The 21,100-nt window shown below is 43.8% G+C and overlaps 1 protein-coding gene across 1 annotated transcript in view; it reads right to left on the bottom strand.

The window, feature by feature from the left end:
• LOC105470319 (follistatin like 1) overlaps positions 1–14,187 on the bottom strand; it is a 54,964-nt gene extending 40,777 nt beyond the window's left edge. The window contains exons 1-2 of the mRNA XM_011722178.2: positions 14,046–14,187; positions 13,833–13,895 (exon numbers count right to left, since the gene is read on the bottom strand). Coding sequence (XP_011720480.1) covers positions 13,833–13,895 — 63 coding nt within the window. The 5' untranslated portion in view covers positions 14,046–14,187. The remainder of the gene's footprint in view (positions 1–13,832; positions 13,896–14,045) is intronic.
• Between the last annotated feature and the right edge of the window lie 6,913 nt (positions 14,188–21,100).

The raw sequence follows: 21,100 nt of genomic DNA, 5'->3' as shown, positions 1-21,100 counted from the left end.
CCATGGGCTGTAGTAAGAGCCCTGATCTGACCAGAGATCAGGGCCAGGGGAGCAGGGCAGGCAATTCATTAATACTTGTTCAGGAGCCCCTGGATCCTGACCATGGTCCAGGCAACATGATGAAAGGTAATAAGAAGTATTCCAGAAAACAAAATCAGGGTCCATGCAATAGTTTCAGACAACTATTTCTGTAAGCCATTTGCAATACTGCATCATTATTTTTAAAAGAAAATGTGAACATTTACAGAAGTGAGAAGAAAGTTTTGTTTGCTTTTGTTTTTCAAATAAGTTCAATAAATCTCAAATTGCACACTCTGAATTAGGGGTTATCTTCCCTTTTTTGCCCCCAAAATTTCTTGATCAACTACAAGGAGACCTAGGGTTCTTCATTTCTTCCCCAGTGTTGTTAAGCTTCTGAAGTGGAAAATCAAGGGATTCCTTTCTGTAGAGTAAACAGCATTTGGGATTCCTGGGCATGAAGACTGTTCAGGTGCCATATGCTGTACTGTTTATATTCCACTCACTACATGGCGAGAGGAAGTAAAGGACACAAGATGCCTCCTGTTTTTATTCACCCTGTTTTCTCATTCTTGAGCCAGCCTATCTTTCAAACTGTTCTTCGCTAGGCTGTAAATCACGGTAAGAGTTAATCCCAATTCCATTAAGTAGGATATTTTGATAATCCAGCCTAGAATATCTGCCTCCTTTTATATGAATAGGATTTCAAACCTGCATTTTAGAGCCCACCTACTCTAACCCCCCATATTTGGCAGTTGAGGAGTCAGGTGGCTGCTCATTACCTGGGGTGCCACTATCTGTCCCGAGTTATTCGTCCCAGCCCATCTCTGGCCAGTAAGTGGAGGTTCGTTTGAAGCCAGCTCACACCAGGGATGTCTGTAAACTCAGCCACAGTTTCAGCCAGCACTGCTGCTATCTTCACTCTGAACCTTTCAAGGCAGTTGAATGCTGACAGTCTCATAAATTCACTCACCTGTTTCCTACGTGTGCGGCTCGTTGCCAGTCCCCCGAGACAGTTTAAGGCTGACTAGGAAAACTGGGGAAACGAGTGAGGACAGGCAACCAAAGTAAGAGCTGCAGAACCGTGCGGATTGTGCTAAAAAGGCACAGAGCCAAGCAGACAGTGTCTAGACTTTAACTGGCCTCTCCCAGCGGAGAGGCGTGCAGGGAGGAGGGGACAGCAAGGCCAGAAAGCCTGCTTGGTTTTTGTTCAGCTAATGCAAACACATGACACAACCTCTGACAGGCTCCAGGCTGGGGGTTCACTCTAAGACATTTCTTCCCAGGGGCTGGAATTCAGCTGGAGGCCGGGGAAATTCTGCTAATCCAGCAATCAGAAGGAAGCTGGGAATACTTGTTTTAATTCCTGGGAATCACAGTTCCCAAACTAGACTGAGTAGTGCAACAGCCCAAAGTAGCACACTGTGGGTACAAGAAACCAGATGTTTAAGATTTTCATGTCTATCATCTCTGCTTATCTATGAGGAAAATCTACAAAAACACAGAACTGGCTTTTGATGGAGGCCTAGTACAAAAACTTTGCAGGAGTCTGAACAAAATCAATTTATAAGATGCACAAATGTAGAAATGACCACCACAGTCTAATAAACATCATATGACTCAGAGATAACGTTGGGTTTGGAGAGCTTTGCACATCAGTTAGAAAAAAAGGTGCCCCTTCCTGTGGGTGGGCAGATAAGCCCTGTACCACACATAGGTACATGACACATTTGTGCAGTGAACAGTCTGTACAACCCTACCTAGCAACTCAGCTGGCGTTTTAGAGCTGTCTTGCCATTTGGCCTTATTTAATGCGGAACACTTGTGAATACATCTGGAGAACAAAGAAATTGCCTTAAAACATCTCCCAAGGCTGGGTGCTGTGGCTCACGACTGTAATGCCAGGGCTTTGGGAAGCTGAGGAGGGAGGATCACCTAAGCCCAGGAGTTAGAGACCAGCGTGGGCGACAAGGTGAAACCCTGTCTCCACTAAAAACACAAAAATTAGCTGGGCCTGATGGCACATGCCTGTAGTCCCAGCTACTCTGGAGGCCGAGGTGGAAGGATTGCTTAAGCCAGCATGTAGAGGCTGCAGTGAGCTAAGATTGTGTCACTGCTATCCAGCCTAGGCAACAGAGCAAGATCCTGTGTCAAAAAAACAAAACAACCACCACAAAAAAATCCCCCAGACTCCTAAGTCACTGGTCATTAGGCTGCAAATGCTCCATTGTAAAAACTGCATTCCAATGTGACTCAGAAGTAACTGGACCGAATTCCAAATGGAAGTCATGCCTGCCATGTCTGTGTGGCCAGAATGGCCAAGTCTGACCCGTCATTCCAGACACATAGCCATAAAACAAGTGATGTAACCCGGAAAGTGAAGTGATGGGCCTCTACAACGCTGAGTGCATGTTACCCAGCGCAAGTGTCTTTGGTTTGTTTTCCAACTTCCACAAGTAAGACACAGTGACTATCAGTCATTTTTCAGAGCTCAGCTGGTGGGTCACTTCCTCCTGGAAGCGCTCCTGAGCCTGTTATGCTGGGTTAGGTTTTCAGCCCTGTCCTAATACTCCTCACATTGCATCACTTTGAGCCTGTGTTCTTGTCTGCCTCCCCTCTGGACTGCAAGCTCTTTGGGCACAAGGTCTGTTATCCACCAGCACTAACTCAGTGCCTGAACAGATTTGCAATACCTTTTGCCTTCCTCTTTTGAGTTGACTTTGAAAAATTTTACTTTGTCCCAGATGAGTGATGAAAAATAGTGTACTGAGACTTTGTGCAGTTTTATCTCCGCATCTAATGTGAACGTGGTGGTTCGTGAATGTTTGGCAGCTCCTACTGCGGCCCAGACACTTCAGGATGACCTCTCTGTGATGGTGAGAAAAGGAAAATAGAGGAGAAAGATGAAGCAAAGAGCAAAGAGCAACATAAGGAGTGGTAAAGAGAGCTGGCTCTACGGCCAGGAAGGGGTGGCCATGTGAGGCTGGCATCGGACTGGCTGCAGACACAGCAGCCCCTCCCTAGTGGGACTCCAGGTCTGTGTGCAAAGTACCAGAAGCTATGGCCTTGGCTCCCAAAGGGACAAATTCCAGCTTGCTCCAGGAATACTTCTTACCCTGTCTTTGAGAGTAACTGGCACTTATTTTTGAAATAATGAAAGCAAAGGATCCTATTCCTTTGCATTATCACATTTTCCACACCAACAATTTGGAATTTATTGCCTGGTAACAGGTCATGCTATGAAGACCACAGCAAAATGAAAATGACCACCCAAGATATCTGTTTGCTACCTCCATACATACATCTTTTTTTGCCTTTTCTTTCTGTTTTCTTCCCAGTTATTTCCATTCACTCACTCTACCTTTAGGAAAACCTATGCTGGCTTCCTATCCTACTGCCTCTGCACAGGAGATGCTCCATGAGTACTTCGATCTCTTCCTGGAGGAATGATAGAACTGTGGCTTCACAGAAGCAACACTATATAGAAGTTTAAGGGCAAGATTAGCTCAGTAGAAGCAAGGGTTCTGATAAAAATTCTGGGCCTTAAAGCATCCACTGAAATAAATATCCTAGTTTTCTCTTTAAAAAAGGTGATACTTAAATCTCTGGAGAGGGAAAAAGCAGCAAGGAGACTTCTGCATGCCATGAGCACACATATACACATGCGTGAATGTGTGCTCAAACACACGCGTGTACACATACACAACATACACATATACACATGCGTGAATGTGTGCTCAAACACACGCGTGTACACATACACAACATACACATATACACATGCGTGAATGTGTGCTCAAACACGTGTACGCACATACACAACATACACACATATACACATGCGTGAATGTGTGCTCAAACACACGTGTACACACATACACAACATACACACATATACACATGCGTGAATGTGTGCTCAAACACACGCGTGTACACATACACAACATACACATATACACATGCGTGAATGTGTGCTCAAACACACGTGTACGCACATACACAACATACACATACACACATGCGTGAATGTGTGCTCAAACACACGTGTACGCACATACACAACATACACATACACACATGCGTGAATGTGTGCTCAAACACACGTGTACGCACATACACAACATACACACATATACACATGCGTGAATGTGTGCTCAAACACACGCGTGTACACATACACAACATACACATATACACATGCGTGAATGTGTGCTCAAACACACGCGTGTACACATACACAACATACACATATACACATGCGTGAATGTGTGCTCAAACACACGTGTACGCACATACACAACATACACACATATACACATGCGTGAATGTGTGCTCAAACACACGCGTGTACATACACAACATACACATATACACATGCGTGAATGTGTGCTCAAACACACGTGTACGCACATACACAACATACACACATATACACATGCGTGAATGTGTGCTCAAACACACGCGTGTACACATACACAACATACACATATACACATGCGTGAATGTGTGCTCAAACACACGCGTGTACACATACACAACATACACATATACACATGCGTGAATGTGTGCTCAAACACGTGTACGCACATACACAACATACACACATATACACATGCGTGAATGTGTGCTCAAACACACGCATGTACATACACAACATACACATATACACATGCGTGAATGTGTGCTCAAACACACGTGTACGCACATACACAACATACACACATATACACATGCATGAATGTGTGCTCAAACACACGCGTGTACACATACACAACATACACACATACACATGCGTGAATGTGTGCTCAAACACACGTGTACGCACATACACAACATACACACATGTGCACATGCGTGAATGTGTGCTCAAACACACGTGTACGCACATACACAACATACACACATGTACACATGCGTGAATGTGTGCTCAAACACACGTGTATGCACATACACAACATACACACATGTACACACACACACACACACACACACCCCCCATGGCTTTTGGAGTTCATCCCATAGAGATGTCATGAGGATGATAATACCAACTAACACTGCACACTGTGTGCCAAAACACTCTGCTTTACATGTAAGAGCTTATTTCATTCTCACAACTAACCTATGGGGTAGATACTCTGGATTAAGCACATTTTAGAGATGGGGAAACAGGCTCAGAGAGGTTTTAAGTAGTTTTCCCAAGATCACATGGCTACTAAGGGCAGTGCTAGGATTTAATCTAGCTTCCAGGTCTGAGCACTAAGCCATTATGTTATACTTCCTCTCAAGGTTAAATCAGTATCAGAGTAACAACCTGAGCCAGCACAAAGGCTATGCAAATAAAGACAATGCCTAGTGGATGTTTACTTGTATATTGAGAATTCTCTTGGTGAAATCATTAGTCAAAAACATTCTTTGTCCCTGCCTCGTAGGGACTGGTAAGCGGCCCTTCATCTCTTGCAGGTATTTGTTTTTGGTGTTGACTATATACCATGAGTGGAGGAGATCTTTTCCATGATCTAATCGAGTAGACAGGCAGAGACACGGAATGATTCCCATTCTACTGGTAAGGAAAGTGACTTCAGGGAGGTTAAGTAACTTGCACAAGGCCTCACAGCTAGACAAGGCCAGAATTCAAACTCAGTCCACTGCCTCAAAGCCCTCGCTCTTAACTGAAGCTACAAGTTAGAGACATTACATGACTTTAAAAAGGTGCCCAGAAAAGGGCACAGCAGGATTTCTAAGTCAGACTCTTTCATTGTTCTACAATGTTGCTCTTAATAACAAAATGGGTTTGTTACAGAGTCTGTGAAAAAGACAGATTTAGGCCTGGCATCGTGGCTCACACCTCTAATCCCAGCACTTTCGGAGACTGAGGCAGGTGGATCACTTGAGGTTGGGAATTCAAGACCAGCCTGGCCAACAAGGTGAAACCCCATCTCTACTAAAAATACAAAAATTAGCCGGGTGTGGTGGCAGGCGCTTGTAATCCCAGCTACTCAGGAGGCTGAGGCAGGAGAATCACTAGAACCCGGGAGGCGGAGGAGGTTGCAGTGAGCCAAGATGGCACCACTGTGCTCCAGCCTGGGCGACAGAGCGGGACTCCATCTCAAAAAAAAAAAAGAAAAAGAAAAAAAAGCAGACTTGGAGACACCCAGAAATGAGAACAAGAAAAGACAAGAAAACGGGAAGAGAAAAACAGCAGACCCCTGGAATGGTCACAGGTAAGATAAAGTTCCACACAAAAAGCTGCCATCTACTGGACATACTGATTAGGTGGACAGGCTGAAAAGGGCCCCAGCTGCCCAAGTGGAGTCTTTCAAATTCCGAGAGGGCAGGGGCCATCTATCCCACTGCCATGTTTCAGGATTTTCTGAAGTAGTGGCAAGAGGTGAGGAAGGGGAATTTCTGCTAAAGCCTTACATCTGACCCCTAATGGCCAAGAAGCTATGGTGGTAGCAGCTCCTTCAGAACAGGGATCTGTGTGGTAAGGCTTTTTAGTCCGACACTCTTCCTAATAGTAGCATATGTGCAAACTGACTAGCATAATGCCTGACACTTCTGTAGATCAATAAATTACACTTATTAAGTGTCATTGAAGGATAAGAGGAAAGACAGGAGAAAAGACAAATTTTGCCTCAGACATAGGATTTTAAATCTTGAAACAACAAAAAGTATAGAAAGACAGAGAGATGTTTTCCTTACATCAATTCAAGCCAATATCCCGTGACATACACACACACATGCACACACGCATGCACGTGTAAATCTGGGCCTGCAACATGTGATAGCTTTTGTCATGTATCACATGACTTGTTTGGCAACAGCTTGGCTGGTCACAAATAGTGTCCAGGATTATTCAAGGGATATATGGGGGTCATACATTCAGACTTAATCCTGGGAATAGTTTATTGGTGATGGCTTCCAAATGAGCATCTAAAGTCTACAAAAAGATTAAATGGAAATCCTCCAACCAAAGCAGGAAATGAAGATTTATGGGAATTATTTTGTACTCCAAATACCCAAAGAGCATTCTATTAGCAAGTTACTGCCAGGCTGCTGCTAATGCAAAAGCTGTTATCTGTGACAGCAGCAGCTCTTAGAACTTTAGCAGAGCAACTGTTTACTTCATCAGAATAGCCAAGAAAATTCTCATATTTTGTTGATGGGGCCAATGTTAGAGGGTCTGGCTTATTTTAAGGTGTTCAGATTCATCCAAAGAGCTTAGAAGCTTGGGCCAAAATCTGGTGTAAGTGCTGTTTTCCTGACATTTCATCCATTTGCTAACCCAGTTCTATCACCTATTACCCCATGTTGTTTTTGTCAGTTTCATACAGTCCCAAACTCTGCCTTCTAATTATCTTAATTTTGGCTAAAGATGTGTCAATGTTTGTCAAATTGGACTGATTTTCCAGCAGGGATGGTAAATAGCTTTCATCTCATATAGACTCTCATTGTTAGTGGCTACCTAGAACATTGTTGAGTAGGATTTTCAAATCTTCTCCAAGTTCAGTAGGAAAGAATTCTATGATTGATTAGAAATGTGTGTCATGGGTAAGGGAGAGGATAGTAGTAATATGTATGTCATGTCTGTGCCATCTCTGAAAGGCCATTTACCACCCCACCTTTTTCTCCTTAAGCAATCCCTGAAGTCCTGCCCCTTGGATATTTCATCCAGTGCCTTGACATCTTGACGATTCTTGTGATCCCCTCCTTTTTTTATGAGGAATTTTCCCTTCTCCTAATATGTGGTATTTTATTTAAATAAAAAAGTTAGTATGTTATTTTCTGATAAAATATGAAAATAAAATATGCTAATTAAAAGCTGAGAGAATATAGAAAAGACTAGGACAAAGAATAAAATGACCCATAAATCCACTACCTACAGATAATTTCTAACACATTCGTTTGTTGTACTTTTCTATAAATGTTTACAGTTGTGAGAATAAAGCTGGGGGGGGGGTGTGCTTTCTAAATTAAATTATAATCATTTGCCAGAGCTTCAAAATGTTTTTGTAAATGCTTTTGGTGGCACATATAGCTGTTCCATGATTTATTTAACCCTTCTCCTATGGTTGACTATGTAGTCAGTGTTAAGTTTTTTCCTGTCATAAATAACATGACTGACATCTTATATAGAGTCCTTTCAAAAGTAATAATGACCAGGGCAAAGTGGTCTAACAGAATGATTTGAGTTCTTTGCCGAATTTAATAAAGATTACAGTGAGCCCTGGAATATCTATCCATCCACAAAACAGTCAAGAAAGCTCCCCAAAGCTGATCTAAAGTTTACTAAAACAGATTCATTTCAACAAAGGCTGTATTTCACTGTGTTTGCTGCACATCCTTGTAGCTAACAAGGAAAGCCATTTATTGTTAACGAGTTAAAATGTTAAAAATAACATCCAAATAGTAAATCTCATATAGAGGGTTAATTTACCTTTCATCAATTATTGAAGGTTTGCTGTTGTTAAAACATTGATTAAAAACTTGCCAAATGTTACCTGGGCTAGACACCAAGAGAAGAGACAGATTAAAAGATGGTTGTATTTGGGCACAGATAGATCATCCCTATCCCTCATTTTCTTCATGGTAACTTTTCTGTATGTAACTTCATGGTAACACACAGGTTCATAGCCTCCTTTCTGTACCGACTCCCTCCGTCTTATTGGATGGTGCCTACATGGGCCAGATGTAAAAGTTCATGAAGCTATACATGGAAGATTTGTGCATTTGGCTACCATAAAAGGATCTTACAAAGGAAAGCCCTACATTAATGTAAACTTAAAAAACAAACAGCAATAATAAGTATAAAACTGCTAGTTACTATGTAGTTATAATAATATAAACTGTAGCTGCCATGATTTAAAGCACCTGGGCCCACCACTAGATTGTAAATAATTTGAGGGCAGAGACCATGCCCTGTGCTTCACTGTGACTCAGGTCACCTGAGTACCAGGTGCACTCAGCTGCAGGAGGGAATAGGCTCGATGAGGACAGTGAAGGGAAGGCCACGCCATTCATGGCGTCCTCTTAGAGAAAGTGCCCCTTGCCAAAATAGCAGGAGTCAGAATAGAGCATCCTAGACAAAAAGTATGCATTTGCCTTCTGAGGACATTATTCATCTGGCTTACAACATGAACCTATCTAACTCTACTTTTCCCTATTAACTGGTATCATTAACCTAATAAAATTTATGTCTGTTAGAAACATTCTGCCAGACGTCCAGTTATTTGAAGAGGACTAAGACAAAGAATCCATGACATTTTCAATTCTCATATGTGATCACTGGTATTTACAGCTCATCCTTTACTTCCTGTTCTTGTGGCAGCATGCGTTGCTCTGCCTCACTGACTTTGAAGACTTTCTTTTCATCTTTGGGGCATTTCCTCTGGGATCATTACATCCACCTCAGCCCACAACCAGATTGTCACCTCATGGTTCCTCTCCAACTTGCTTCTGTGAGCCTGGGGATGGAGTCTTGGTTTCTGTCACCCAATCCAGAAAGTTCTAAGAGAACTGTAACGTGTCCACCTTCTAAAGCCACTTGCAATGGCCAGGGCCTCATATTCTGGGTGCTTGTCCTTCTGTTCTGGCTAGTCCGCAGAATCCCTGCTATGTTTTACAGCCCAATTTCCAGCAGTGGTCTCTAGAATTGCAACAAGTAGCTTATTTGCCAAAGGATAAACAAGCAAGAGATCATTTTAGTGATCTCTTTAGCTTTGTTAATAATACAAGTTGTGGCTCCAAGAAGATGCAGTCAGAGATACGGGTTAGATGCAAGGCTTACTTGAGTCTACCATCAGAACAATTCTAAAGAACACAGAGGAGCTCCCGAATAAAACCCCTAGTGGTTAACTATATGCTGATAATAGGGTACAAATGAGGTTAAGAAACGTGGCCTCAGAAGGACAAAGCCCTCATAATCTTCTAGTATTGCACGTCTAGAGCTAAGTGAAGTACATCTGTTTGTAGAATTGTTACTGTTCTCTCTTAGGTAAAGCACTCAAAGTTCATGGGTCAAGCATGGATCCCTTACTGGAACGAGGATTCTGAACTACAAATCAGTCAACTGTACATGTGACTTATCATAATGAATTTCTAGACCTGGAATGCTGGGAATCATAGTGACAGCAGAGTCATCCACCAAAGGAGAGTTGGGATATGCTTGGGTACTTGCCAGGGCTGTCTTCCTAAAGCAGGCAGTTGGGCTCACAGGGTTCTCTTCAGCCCGCCATGTTAGAGTGACAGATATCCACTGACTGAGCTTCAAGGGCACACACACTACCGCCTGTGTTCTTAACATTTTCCCAGGCTCCGTACCATGCATCCACCATCAACACTTCTCAATGAACTGCAGTAATTCCCAATGCGAAGGGGATGGGAAAGGGTTGAAGAGCAGGCTCACACAGGCCCCTCCCCAGATAATCTAGAAAAGGCGTATCTGTGTAATTGTTAGTGGAGGCATTCCCTCTGCTGCTGCCCTCTCTGCCTAGTCCATTCACATGTTAATCTACACACATCTAGAGACATACGCTGCACCCAGTACCCTCTTTCAAGAAGACTACAGAGTGCATGGGTGTGTGTGCTCAGGTGGATGTGGCAGAATCTGGAGGGAGGCTGGCTGAAGGTATATGCTGCAGACAGAGTAGTAAGAGAGTGAGCAGGTAAGAAAGAGAAGCAGCAATGAGAAAGCAATCATGAGGTGCCAAGGAAGTAGGAGACCATGAAACACATTCAAAACAATATGACACTCTGCTTAATGAGTTTGTTTCTATTTTTTTAAATACAAGGTTTCGTTCTGTTGCTCAGGCTGGAGTGCAGTGGCACCATCATGGCTCACTGCAGCCTCAACCTCCTGGGCTCAAGTGATTTTCCTGCTTCAGCCTCCTGAGTAGCTGGGACCAGAGGCGTGTGCTAACATGCCCAACTAATTTTCTTATTTTTTGTAGAGATATGGTCTCACCATGTTGCCAAGGCTGGTCTCAAATTCCTGGACTCAAGTAGTCCTCCCATCTTGGCCTCCCAAAGTGCTGGGACTACAGGCATGAGCCCCTAAGCCCAGGCTCCTTAATGACTTTTGTTAATAATTTTGAGAATCTAACCAAATGGGATTGACATAGACTGGCATTAATACTGATGACAATTACCTTTTCCCAAGTGGTGAGCAACTCTGATTCTGAAGTTTACTACAGAGGCTCTGGCTGCTTCAAATATTAACATGATTTGTAAAGCGATTAAAATTTTTTAAAAATATGCTGAATTAAATATTTACGGTTGCAAAAAAGCAGAAAGCACCAAGACACCTCAATTTATTTTCTAAATTTCATTTCTAAAAAGTTCAACAATATTCGTACAATTTTAGCTGATTTAAAGTTTACAATAGATTCATGTCAATAAAGACTGTAAATATCATGATGTGACCATTTCTGCAGACCGTCCCTAGAGTTAACAAGGAAGACATTTAAACGGCAAGCACCACTAACTACAAGATAAAATGCTTAAAAAAAAATCCAAATTTCCATTCCCAGAGGGAGAGGGTTAATGTACCTCCTCATCAATAGTTAAAGGTATATTATTATTAAATGGATTAAAAACTTGCCAAATGTTACTTGGCCAGGCACCAGGAAGTTGGAATAATTAAAAGATAATAATCCTTAATAACCTGGAGCCATGGAATGTAACCTAGCTCATACCGACCCCTCGCTCTTTTCATTGTGACCATTTCCACACACTGAGTTTACAGCCTCCTTTCTCTACCAACACACTCTGTTTTTACATCTCAGTACTTCTCTATTTTGCCTTCTTCCCTGTAGAGTTCGCCTGGGAATTCTGTGAGAGCACTGGATGCTCTTCTACCTCCAGCAGGAAATTGCTGCTGGGGGAACTTCCTACCAGGGATAAGTTTTCCCTGTGAGGAAGGGGGTTGGGAGGGGTGTGTGTCTTGCAGGCCGCCTAGAATAGATCCCAGACCTTGGGCCACACAGCCTGGTGAGTGAACCAGCAGCCTCCTCACACCTCATATTTGCATTCCAGTTCACTGAGTGATTTCACACACTGGCTGGCAATTCTTAAGCCTGCTGGAAAACCAACCAGAGATTCACCTCATCCATCACTGGTCTGCAGCTGCCTTTTGAGGGCCACAGCAGGGGATGGAGGAATGTTTCTTAACCAGGGCTACATCAGCCAGTGAAGGGGAATACTCCCTCAAATGCAAACCCTGGAAACCAAATGGGTAAGAAGCAGACATGGAATTCAAGATGGGCTCCAAAGATAGACAGGTGGGCTCAGATCCTGCTTCAGAGCTAACTAGTTGTATGACCCTGGGCAAGTTACCTAATCTCCTTAAACCTGTTTCCTCCTCTGTAAAATCGGGTTAATAAAACCTACATTATAGGGTTTGGGAGCTTTAAAAGAAATAACTGCAAGTAATGTACATAGCCCAATGTGTGGTATACAAAAATGTACTTGGTAAATGTTAAACCATTGTGCTTGGAAGTGGTGTGGTCTAGTAGTCAAGAGCCTTGGGTCCGGAGCCAGACTGTTTGGGTTCAAATCCCACCCTTAGCATTTAGTAGCTGAGAGCATTGGGTAAGCTTCTCTGACTCAATGTATCTGTCATTAAAGTGGAATTCTATTACAACACAGCAGATACTTAATAAATATTAGCTACTTTTATTTCATTGGGAGTAAAAACAGTTGATTGAGTTTCCACCTCAATCAACAATGCAGTAGTGAATTAAATGAGAATTCAGACCAATGCGTATTTTTTAAAAATTGTGAAGACCTTGTATGCATTTATGACTTTTTTGGGCAGAGTCAAGCTGCAATGCTAAGGGTGTGGTTAAACTGTAATATGAAGGAAAAAATTCAAACGGGGAGCATAAACCACCCACCAGGGAGCTATTTCTTTTGTAATGTGCATTCCATTTCTTCTCCCTCATGCTTTTTAATTCCTTCCATATTTCCTGCCATAATTATCAAATGTTTAGTTTCTGACCTCACTTTCCTGGAGACTGGAGCCCGGGGAATTTAGAATTGTTTATTTTCTGTCCATAAACCTTTGAGTTAATGGAGGGGCTTCTGAGCAAAGAGTTTGTTGGTTTGTTTGTAGTGTCTCAGGAAAGTCGTTAGAGTTGAAAAAATTGGTACAAAAAAACAAGCGCTGAAACGCTTTAACTGGAAACTCGAGCCCCCAAAGAGCAGAGCAATGGATTTTCTCTTACACTTGCGCAACGTTACAGGGAACATTTCGGAAAAGGCCGTTACATGGCCCAGATGAGATAACACATAACCCGAGGGCACTCCACAAAGAAAAAAATACATTTCAGGGAATCATGATCTCACTTTAAAAGAGAGAAAGGAAAATTAATTTTGCCCCAAAAGAAGAATCCGGAGATTCCTCTGCCCCTGCCCCCCGGAGACAGACTTGGGAGGGAAAAGTCCCCAACTACTCTGTCTCCTCTGAAGTGAAGGAAGGAACTGAGGCGCCTTTTTGAACTCGCTGCTGCTCCAGTCGCCGCCTCGTCCCCGTCGGCCCAGCCCGTCCCCTCTCCTCCTCCCCGCTCTCCCTCCATGTTAGCCGCGTTGGGGCTCCCGCTTACGGCCCGAACTACTTTTCCTGCTTTAGAGATTTAAGTTTCGTGAGTAGCATTTCTGTTCACAGCACTCCCCCAGCTCCACCCCAGCCCACCCCAAGGACGGAAACTCCCAGCGCCACCCCGGGAGAGCATCCCCAGGACGCGCGCCCACCCGCCCAGCGCGCAGACCCAAGCGGCCCCGGGGACCGAGTTCGGACTCCTCGACCCCTCGCCTACCTCGGCGCGGACCCAGGCGACCGCCACCAGCGCTAGCGCGAGCGCGAGCCAGCGTTTCCACATCTGCGGAAGAGAGAAGAGAGCGGGTCTGAAGGCGCCGGGCCCCGCGCCGACCTGGGAAACTTGCTCGGGTCCCGCAGGCTCGCTCCCTCCGCCCGAGCACCCCCGGCCGCCCGAAGAGTCCGGCCTCCGCGCGTCGCGCCCTGCGCTCACCGTGGTACGGTCCAGGTCTCCGAGGGCACGGGGCAGGACGGCCGCAGCGAGCTCTAAGCGGAGGTTGGAGCTCCGCCGATCGCCAGCCTCGGAGGAAATCCGACCTGGGCTCGCCGCCCCTTAAGACCTCTCCTTCCCCGCCTGCCTGCCCACCAGCTCCTCCCCATTCTCCTCCCCCTTCTGCTGCAGAGGCCCCCGCGGCTCCCGCTCCCCCTCCTCCCGCCCCCTGCTCCGGGGAGCCCGCGGGAGTCCTGGCGCCGCCGAACCCTTCTCTCCGCACGGCCCCTAGTACGGCGCCCCTTCGTCCCACTGGACGTGCAGCGGAGGCAGAGGGGGCGTCCCGTGGGGCCCTGCCACAAAGGGGGAGGGGGAGGGGGAGGGGAAACTCCACCCCGGGAGGGGCTGCTGGCTGGCGGCGGCCCGGGCGGGCTGCGGCTGTGGCCAGGTGGGCGGTGCCGCGGGGGGCCCGGGAAGGGCCGGGACTGTAACCTGGAGGTAAAGACGTCCCGCGGCCTGGGAAGCGGAGCCGCCCCCCAAGGCTGAAGGGGGAGGCCCAGGGAGGCAGAGGAGACCCCGCATCCCGGGGTCGAGGGTGTCACGGCAACAGGGCAGCGGGGCACCGGGAAGTGGGTGCAGGGCCGGGAAGACCGCCCGGCGTGGGGAAGTCTGCTGTGGGTTCTACGGTGCATTGTCCTGGGTGAGGTGGCGGGCGCCCTGCTCTGCTGGGAAGATCCTGAGTCCAGCATTTGCCAGCAGCCTCATCCCCTCGTTCCCTCGGGCCCGGGAGTGGTGTCCCCCTCCTCTTCACCCACTCACTCATCACCTGTGTCCCTCCTCCCACCCCTGTCATCCCAAGTAGCCTCTGTGTTCAGGCTTGCCATCTTCACCACCTTCGTCCCACCCCTTGGCCTTCGAAAGTGTGCTACCTCTTTGACAGGGTTAACTCCCTAAAATGCTCATAATTAAGGCGCCTTTCCTGCCATAACTGGTGCGGAGAACAGATCCACTTAGCAACTCAGATTTCACATGCCCAAGGCTAAGCCTCACTTCCCTCAGCTTCAGGGCCTGCTCATCTACCTCTTTCAGGGTGGTTGCCTTCAAACCTATCTCCTTTTCTCAGAGCCAGCTTGTACCCTTAGCCTGGCAGTTTACCCGCTGAGATCTCATATGCATCCCCTCGCCTCCGTTCACATGTCCACTTTCCTAGGCCAAACCTTCATCCTCCCTCACTCAGAAATTCTAGAAACCTCCTTTCTTTGTCCTAGGGCTCCAGTCTCTTCCCTGTAGTCTCTACTGCAATCCATTTTCATATTCGTTCGCTACCTTATTTTAAACACTGTCTTCCTAGTGTTCATGTTCTTCCTCCACTCAGAAACTTTCAACGCTCTTCTTCCCACATCAAATCCAAACTCTGCCCTTCTTATAAGCCGTCCATTACTGGGCCCACCCTGTTCATCTAACTTCTCTTCAACTACATCGGCGTGCTTCCTCCACTCAAAGCAGGCCCGTCTTCTCATTGTCCTCTGAACTTGTCATTTTCACTCTGCTGGTTTGTTGAGTGCCCACTGTTGTGGCTTTAGGGGGCTTCAAGATAAACCCATGGTCCCCATGTAAGTTCAGAATCCATTGAGATAGCAGCAGGAGTCAGACTTATGGAGAGCAAAATGTCAGCTTTGTCTCTGCTAAAGGCTGGAATGGCAGCCATGACTTTAGATCTGAAGGGACAGTGGGCCCAGAATTGAACATGTCCACTCAGTCACAAGCAGAGCTGGAAAACCTGCCTGTGTAAAAACTAGACTGACTGCATGGAAGAGCAGAAAACATGTGCCTCCTGGGACATGCCTGCTCCCCAAACTTGAGGGGATAGAGTGACACATGCCCAATTCTTTCAAACTCGCCAGTCAGACAACTTACTCCTGCTCCCCTGTTAGGATAATAAGATTAGGGAATAAATGTTCCGCACCAGATACTCTGTCTTGGTCACTGTGTGAGGATTGAAGGGAAGTATGGTGGATAAAGTTTTGCTTCTGCCCTCGAATAACTCTCAATACATTGCATCCCTTGCAGATCCACTGCACTCTCTCAGAATCTGGCATGATCTTTCCTCCCTTCCTCCTATCTACTAAAATGCTTGGGTTGGTTTGTTTGCTTTGTTTTCAGGAACCACGTCAAGTTTCATTGCTTCCTTAGTATCTTTTCTGACAACAGCTTGGCATAGTAGAAGGCACGGGAGGTTTGAGGTCAAAGCAATCTGGCTTTCCATCCTATCACTGCCATTTACTAGCTGTGTGGCCTGACTTTCATCAAATAATAAGCCCTCTGAACCTAGGTTTCTGCGTCTGACAAATGACAGTGATAATGCCTTGCGGGGAGTTGTGAAATTTAAGCAGATACATATAAAAAGTGCCTGGCAGGTAGTAGACCTCCAAACATGATAGCCATTATTATCTCATTGATCTGTTTTGCATCTAAATTGTAGTTGGTACTATACACCAGGTACTATGAGAACCATTCAACATCTCTTATTTTATTTAATTATCACAATAGATGGAAAGGAGCCTGGGCATGATGGCTCGCGCCTTGTAATCCCAGCACTTTGGGAGGCTAAAGCAGGCGGATCACTTGAGGCCAGGAGTTCGAGACCATCCTAGCCAACATGATTAAACCCCGTCTCTACTAAAAATATAAAAATTAGCTGGGTATGGTGGTGGGCAACTGTAGTGCCAGCTGCTTAGGAGGCTGAGGCACCAGAATTGCTTGACCGCAGGAGGCAGAAGTTGCAGTGAGCTGAGATTGGGCAACAGGGAGAGACACCATCTCAAAATAATAATAATAATAATAATAAATAAAAATTTTAAAAAATACAGTAAATGGAAAGGTCTTTTTTTAAATTGTTTCCGTTTTCCAAATAAAACTGAAGCTCAGGAAGATTTAGATACTTTCCCAAGTTTATACTGTTGGCTACTCAGCCTTACAACTTAGGGCATCATATTGCAGACCGCTATACAATGTTTAACACTTGTTCTCATAGTTGTTCTTGATTCTCCAGCTACTTTTAAGTTGCTTAGAGCATAAACAATGTTTTTCATATCTTTATCCTCTCTACATTTGGAACACAATGAATGGATTTGAGTATATAAAAATGAAACACAAGATTCCTGTTCAACTAAGGGCACCATAGACAGAATGATAGAAGGAGGTATAAATATCTAAAACTGACATGTAACTCATAACACACACACATACACACACTCTGCAAATCAATAAGAAAAAGACAGGAAACCCAATAAAAAAGGGCAATAGGTATGAACAGGCAATTTCCAAAAAGGGAACCCCAAATGGACAATAAGTAAAGACACTCAACATCACTACTATCATTTAAATTGTACAACAACTGTTTGAAATCAGTATTATTTTATTATCTCCAATTTACAGATGAAGAAACAGACACAGAGTTTGAGTAGTTTGTCCAAAGTTACACAGTAAATTATAAATGTCACTTTACACTCATCACAATGGCAGCAAAAATCAGACAGTTGGACAATATCAGTGTTAGCATGTGACTAGTGTAATCTTTGTGGTGTACTGTAGCAATTAAAAGCATGGGTTTATGAGACAGATTGCCTTGGTACAAAATTGCCTTGGTAGTAAATCTTGGCTTTACTACTTATTATGTAACCTTGGGCAAGTTACTTAACCTCTCTGCATCTCAGTTGCCTCATCTATAAAATCGTGATAATAATTGTACTGATTTCATAGAGTTATTGTGCAGATTAAATGTATCAATATGTAAAGTACTTAGAATAGTGCCTAGTACACAGTAAGCATGTAATTAAGATGCACTGCTATGGAAATAATTCACTAGAGAGATCTTACAGGTACTGATCATAAAACTGTGCTATGGCGTATGGTTAACTCTGCAATAAATAAAGCAAAAGATGAAAATAAGTAAAAATCAGAAAACAAACTGCATGAGAGGGCTGACAGTTTATATTAATGAGGGATTTTTTTTGTTTCAGGTGACAGAGAAACCAACTTAAATATGGTTTATACAATTAAATGGAATTTATTGACCCCTACAGCTGTGAAGTCCATGGATAGGACTGGATTTAGATAAGCCTTCATCCAGGAGCTCAAATAAGGTCACCAAAGATCCCATTTCTTGCCTTCTCTTGCCCCTACCTTCAGCAGTCTCATTTCATCGCCGGATGTCACAGTGTGGCTCCTGGAAGCTCCAGTCTATGCTATCAGTGTGGTAAACTAGCTGCAGTGCTGGCCAATTCACACCCTTGGACTATACCATGTGGATGAGGGACATAGCTTCTTTTTGGAGCTGCTACAAAAGTCCTAGGAGGCTGGGTGTGGTGGCTCATGCCTATAATCCCAGCACTTTCGGAGGCTAAGGTGGGGGGATTGCTTGAGCCCAGCAGTTTGAGATCAGCATGGGCAACATAGGAAGACCCCATCTCTACAGATTTTTTTTTACATTAGCTGGGCGTGGTGACATGCACCTGTAGTCCCAGTGGCTCAGGAGGCTGAAGTGGGAAGATCACTTGAGCCTGGGAGGTTGAGGCAGCAGTAAGCCATGATCCTACACTACACTCCAGCCTGGGCAACAGAGACCCTACCTCAAAAAAAAAAAAAAAAAAAAAAAAAGAGTCCTAGGATATCCTGTTTTGAAGTCCAAATTGAGTTTCTTGACATCCCCAAACTGATGTCAAGTGGAACCACCCGAAAGAGAATCAGGCTAGTGTTGGCTGGAGAAGCAGGGAATGGATTCTGGGAGTATCCAATGTCACTACAGTAGTGAATCAGCCATCCTACAATGAAATCTGTGCTCTCAAAAGTGGGGTACAGCATCCCCAGGAGACAGAGGAAGAATATTAGAACTTCTATTTTTACTTATTTTCTATATGAAAATAGAAATTGACTTTGTGAATATATAAATTGACTATGACACCAGTATTTCGTCCGCATGTCAGACAGTCATGAGTTAAACCCCATTTGCCAAATACTATGAGGGGAGAGTGGACGTTTTCCTACACAAAGGGACTGACAACAGCTAGTTCCCTTTAACACATTGTGATGTACTGCAGTGTGCCCACTTAACTGGATTTACATACTATCTAGTTTTCCCTAAACTAGATTAAAAACATTTCAACTACAAAAACTATACTTTGAGAATAAAGCTTTTTCTTATTTATAGGAAAAGGACAAAACTGACAAGTTTCTTACTTGTAAAAAGAGCTCGATGTCTGCCACATTAACACAGTGACAACAATGACTGAGACTGAAGACAAGTCAATCGAAAAATTCAAAAGTAGCCATAAGGCTATTTGAAATACAGATTCACATTCATTATCATTAGTCACATCCTCATCCTAAGTATGCTTTGAGATATTGATTAAAAGTACTTAGGATTTGCAAGACCTTTAGAAACCAGGTGTTTGGAACATAAAGACAAATCCTTTCTTTTTTTTTTTCAGTGATGTCTGAAGACATGCAATACTCAACTTAGTACTTTAGAAAATTTCACTCAGTTTAATATTAAATGTTTAGAGACTTCCTTTTAGATTTGTTAGTGACAAAAGACATACCTTGGGGAAAATAATTGTCTTATTGCTTAATCAGAAATAGTAGAAATAGTACATGGAAAACAATGTGATAACAAGCTAAAATGCATTCTTTGGTCAGAACACATCCTTGGGACTGACAAAGAAAAAATTATATATAGATACAATTCCTGAGACCAGCTGGGTTGGGGAGACCCTAACCCAGCGGCGCTAGAGGAATTAAGGACACACACACAGAAATATAGAGGTGTGGAGTGGGAAATCAGGGGTCTCACAGCCTTCAGAGCTGCGAGCCTCGAACAGAGATTCGCCCACATATTTATTAACAGCAAGCCAGTGATAAGCATTGTTTTTATAGATTATAGATCAACTGACAAAGAAAAAATTATATATATAATGTGTTATATATATAAAATGTACTCTACATATAATGTATTCTCTATAAAATGTGTTTTTTATATATATGTATTTATATAGCTGAAGATTAGCAGGAAAACAAAAATGTATTAGAGTAAATTATACCATGTGGGAGATTTGCTATGTAGTGAATGAAAATACAAAACTCTCGAATGTTTCTCAGATTATTATATTGACTAGATTCCGTTTCAATAAAGAGATACACAAAGAACTGCTTTTTTTGTGAGCAACTAAAGAAAGGTATGCTGGAAAAGGTTTCTTCTTCTTTTTTTTTTTTTTTTTTTTTTTTTTTGGGACAGAGTCTCGCTGTGTTTCCCAGCCTGGAGTGCAGTGGCACAATCTGGGCTCACTGCAGCATCCGCCTCCCAGGTTCAAGTGATTCTGTCACCACAGCCTCCCGAGTAGCTAGGATTACAGGCGCGTGCCACCACACCAGGCTAATTTTTGTATTTTTAGTAGAGACAGGGTTTCACCACATTGGTCAGGCTGGTCTTGAACTCCCGACCTCAAGTGAGCCACCCATCTTGGCCTCCCGAAGTGCTGGGATTACAAGCGTGAGCCAATGCACCTGGCTAACATTTATTCTTAATAATAAATTATTTAATGAAAACTATATTTTCTGGAAGAACTGTGTAAGTGAAGCCGCAGGGCAATGACAGTTTTGAACGGAGTGAAAGGATTCAGGGTAAAGTTTCACAGCTATGCTCACACATGAAATCCTTCACTGCACGATTTATGGATAAACTACTGCAGCAAAGACACTGAGGTCAGAGCTACATAACACGTTATAGGAAGTCACTGATGTGGTTAATTTTCTAAATTTTATCATTGAAAATATAACAGAGTATAACACAGTAATGGCTTGGGAAGTGACTCTGAATATGTTTTATACCTCACTATGGCTCGTAGTTGTTCTCGGGACAGAGGCCTTAAATGTTGTTGAACTTGATAACACACATTTTTGTTTGACATAAAGACAGCTGTTCCCATTTTGTTGTCTTTTTATGTGATAACAAGTAGAATGTTACCTATCTGATTTTAAAAAAAATCTACACACAATCTATC

Source organism: Macaca nemestrina, chromosome 2 (assembly GCF_043159975.1).
Source record: "Macaca nemestrina isolate mMacNem1 chromosome 2, mMacNem.hap1, whole genome shotgun sequence".
Classification (NCBI taxonomy): domain Eukaryota; kingdom Metazoa; phylum Chordata; class Mammalia; order Primates; family Cercopithecidae; genus Macaca; species Macaca nemestrina.
The sequence above is the reverse complement of the archived record's forward strand: the minus strand, read 5'-3'. Positions and strand labels throughout refer to the sequence as shown.